Below are 4,138 nucleotides of genomic sequence, written 5' to 3'. Positions count from 1 at the left end.
TAAATGCCTAAATTATAAATTGTACCGACTTATTTAAACCATTTATTCTGTAGTTTCTAATATGCCCTCTGGGCATATCTCTCGATATGTCATAGCACCGCATTATTAAATAGCCTAAATATGGAGTTCTACATGGCTCCATATTTGTCTGTGATACGGAGATGATTGATGTCACAGTATCGCATCATAGCGTAGAACTGGCTTATATATATATATATATATCTATAATACACAATAGCATTCCTCAGATTTTCTGATAGACCTGTCAAGATGGCGATGTACCATGCTGAAGAGATGCAGGTCGACGGAGTAGCCAGCGTCATGGCGTCGGGGGTCGCGGGGAGCGTGTCCGTGGCCCTGCACCCCCTCGTCATCCTCAACATATCGGACCACTGGATACGTGTCCGCTCACAAGAGGGAGGGCGTCCCGTGCAGGTGATCGGAGCGCTCATCGGGAAGCAGGAGGGCAGAAGCATCGAGGTGATGAACTCCTTCGAGCTGCTCGCCCAGGCTGAGGACGACCGGCTGAACATTGACAAGGCGTACTACTTCACCAAGGAGGAACAGTTCAAGCAGGTCTTCAAAGAAATGGAGTTCCTGGGCTGGTACACCACCGGGGGCCCACCCGGACAGGCGGACATCCACATTCACAAGCAGGTGTCCGAGATCATCGAGAGCCCTCTCCTCCTCAAGCTCAACCCGACAATCAAGCAGGCGGATCTCCCCGTCACCATATACGAGTCCGTGATTGACATCGTCAACGGCGAGGCCACAATGCTGTTTGCCGAGCTCACCTACACGCTCGCCACGGAGGAGGCTGAGAGGATCGGCGTCGACCACGTGGCTCGCACGGCCCCCGGCTCGGCGGAGAACTCCACGGTGGCCGAACACCTCCTGGCCCAGCACAGCGCCATCAAGATGCTCCACAGCCGTGTGCAGATCATCCTGGAATACGTCAAGGCGGTGCAAGCGGGAGAGGTGCCGTTCAATCACGAGATCATGCGAGAGGCCAATGCCCTGTGCCACAGGCTGCCCGTCCTCAGCACTCAGAACTTCAAGACCGATTTCTATGATCAGTGCAACGACGTAGGGCTCATGGCCTATCTAGGCTATGTCACCAAGACCTGCAACAGCGCCAACCAGATGCTCACCAAGTTCAACGTCCTGTATGAAAACCGACAGGGATTTAGTAATCGGAGGATTAGAGGTTGGTAATTGGAGGATTAGAGGAGGACTGTTCTAAAGAAGCTGGAATGAGAGAACAGTGGTTATCATGTCAAGGACCGCTGCCCTCCCAAAACTAAATTGATAGGGGCGCGGGCGTGGACCCCCATCTGAAAGGAAGTCTCAAGGAGAGTTTTTGTTTTGGCGATGATAGGTAGGGCGATACTAAAAAGACAAGGTCTCTGCCCGAAAACAAATGGCCTTGTGTGTTAGCGGACGGTGGATGCCACAAATGTAATCAAAGTCCAAAGCAAAACTTATACTTCATAAGTATAAGCTAGCTGTAAGTTGGATTTCTATTTTTTTTTCTGTTAAAAGTGTAATAATTAATGACAGAAGGCACTTTTCTGATTATCAATTGTACTGGTGGAGGAGTTTCTAAGTCTTTTCTGTCTGTGTGATTTCCCAATAAAAAAAAAAAATGATTTGACAAAAAAAGAAAAAGAAAGATGCAGAAAAACGTTGCATGTAACAACACACCATCTGTCGGGAGGAAACCTCATATGTCCAAAACATGTTACTTTTCAGGATTTAAATTAAAAAATTAGCAGATCTACAAGCTCAATTAGCAGATCTACAAGCTCAAAACGTGGTGTGAATGCTTTTGTGTGACACTGATCAAGTCGGGCATTAATGTACGACAGAACAAAAAGAAAGAATATGGGGATAAGCGGTTTCTGCCCGACAGCAGTAACACGCTACAGCAGTCAGCCAACAATGATTGGTGCTGTTGCTTGTGTGTCTGGCTAATCAGGTGGGCTGTCAATACGGCTGTCAATACGGCTGTCATTCTCACAATGCACAGCTGCCAGGCAGATAGACTTGTGCTGTGAATGTGCATGTGACACATGAAAATAGTTTGTGTGTGTGTGCGTGTGTGCGTGTGCGCGTGTCAACGTGTGCATTTTAGTATTTGAGTCACGTCTCAAAAGTTGCTAAAAGTTCAAAATAAATGTAGCTAAAGTTGTTGCTATGTACTTAAAAACAAGAAGTTCCCAGAGTAATTATTTGAAAAGTTGAAATCACTACTGACACTCAACCAAAAGCTGTCGTATGGACAAAGCCAGTACCATCCAAGATTGTTTGTGTACCGGTATATATCTGAGATGCTGCTTGGAAGGTGTGAAAAGGTGCGTGAAAGGTGTTTTTTTTTACTAACACATTTCGAATCGTGCTGATGGCTGCTGATGAACGTTTAAGTTAGTGATAAATAAACAAACAATCAGGAAGTAAAAGCATGATAAACTAGAACTGCACTCTGTCGAGTGCCTACTTGCTTGTTGCACACAAGTAGGCCATACATGGCCTACTAGTGCGCAAGCAGAGCGCGCAAGTACTGTCGACCGCTACAAACTGTGTTTGAAATATTGAATTTTTAGGTTTAGCTATTTGCTACGTACCTAGTTTTTGCATGTAAAAAAGTAGTATTGTTCTATCGATTTAGAACTGTCCTGGATCCCTTTTTAGTTTCTCAAAGAAAAATAAATCATCGATATCTGATGAAAAAAAAGGTATATAAACTGAAAGAAAATATGTTCACTATAGTGATATTAATACTAATTAATACTAAATCATGGTCAGAGTAATAGGTGTCTCTAATTTCAATTTCTGTAATAATATTTTCGCATTTGTTAAAATATACATGATCTAAAATACTTCCGTAATCTGTAGTTGGATTTGTGATTAATTGTTTAAAGCCTAATCTGGACATGAAGGTCTTTATACTTTCATCTTTCTCACTATACAGGTCATTTAAATCTCCTAGTATCATAATAGAAGAAGTCGAAGAGGGTAGATACTTTATCAAGTTTTCGAAATGTGCTGACATCATCACATTTGGGCAAGTTGCTATGGCCAAATTTAGCCCAATGAGGGTTTTTCTGCAAAACTAATGCTTGGAATGGATTCAGCATCATGAAAACCCCCTAGTTTGATATGTCACGTGCTACTTAAAGGAGCATTCAGTGATTTGAGTGATTTGGAGAACCACCCAGTCCGCCCCGGTAACAAAATGTGCACATGCACGCTCTACAGTGGGGGGAAGTGCAACAGGCCAACAGCATGCGCACCCCACTCGATCATGATTGGAGGAAGGCCCCTCTCATCCTGATTGGATGAAGGCTTTGCCACCCGCCACCAAAACTGAAACTATGGTTTTTTGACCCCAGGGGCTCACTGGGGACAGGGAGGAACTCCTTATATGGTCAGCACACTCTATAGTAGGGAGGATTATCCAGAAAAAAAGAAAAAATAAGTGATATTTAGATTAAGTCAAATCACTGAATATACCTTTAAAGCATAAGGAAATTTAGAAAATATTGCCTTATAATAGGATGTCAATGGTGGCCATACTGTACAGGCCATTTTCAACACTTTCCCCTCGATTCGAGGCAACCTTTTTTCTGTTATTCAGGATATATTGAAGATGCAAAATCAGCTGAGTTTGTTTTTATTGCAATTAGATTGAGGTTGACCCTGTATTTTCCATAGATTTCCTGTACTACTTCTCAACATTATTTTGGTCTGTGTCAAAGTGCAGATTTATTTTTACTCCTGAATTTCAGTACAAAATGTACCAAAAGTAAATGAATAGAATTAAGTGCATTAGCCATCCAAAGTGAATTCTGGATGCCTGCTATAGTTTTCATGCTTAGGCTGAGCCAAGATGGTTTGCAGCAGATTTATAGTTCTGTTTTGCTTTTAAAATGTCTATTTACAGCTTATTGGTACTGTAGCTATACTTAGTTACTCCCTCCCTGTTTAAAAACAAGACTTTCTACTGTATTATGCTGGACTTACAGTAACGGATTTGGTCTCTTGTTACAGTACATTTTTACTTGCTTACAAACAAAATATAATTTTCCCACAAAAGGCAGTATACTGTGTGTCCATGTTACTTCAAACAATGTGTCAA

The 4,138-nt window shown here is 42.7% G+C and overlaps 1 protein-coding gene across 1 annotated transcript; it reads left to right on the top strand.

The window, feature by feature from the left end:
- Positions 1–306: 306 nt before the first annotated feature.
- Positions 307–1,215, top strand: LOC306943117 (COP9 signalosome complex subunit 6-like; the record flags this gene model as incomplete). The annotated part of the gene is made up of 1 exon (XM_079529319.1): positions 307–1,215. Exon 1 carries the CDS (start codon positions 322–324, stop codon positions 1,213–1,215), a length of 894 nt encoding a protein of 297 aa, XP_079385445.1. The 5' UTR covers positions 307–321.
- Between the last annotated feature and the right edge of the window lie 2,923 nt (positions 1,216–4,138).

Source organism: Electrona antarctica (genome assembly GCF_951216825.1).
Source record: "Electrona antarctica genome assembly, chromosome: 19".
Classification (NCBI taxonomy): Eukaryota; Metazoa; Chordata; class Actinopteri; order Myctophiformes; family Myctophidae; genus Electrona; species Electrona antarctica.
Note: the sequence above shows the minus strand (reverse complement) of the source record. Positions and strands in the feature narration are given on the sequence as shown.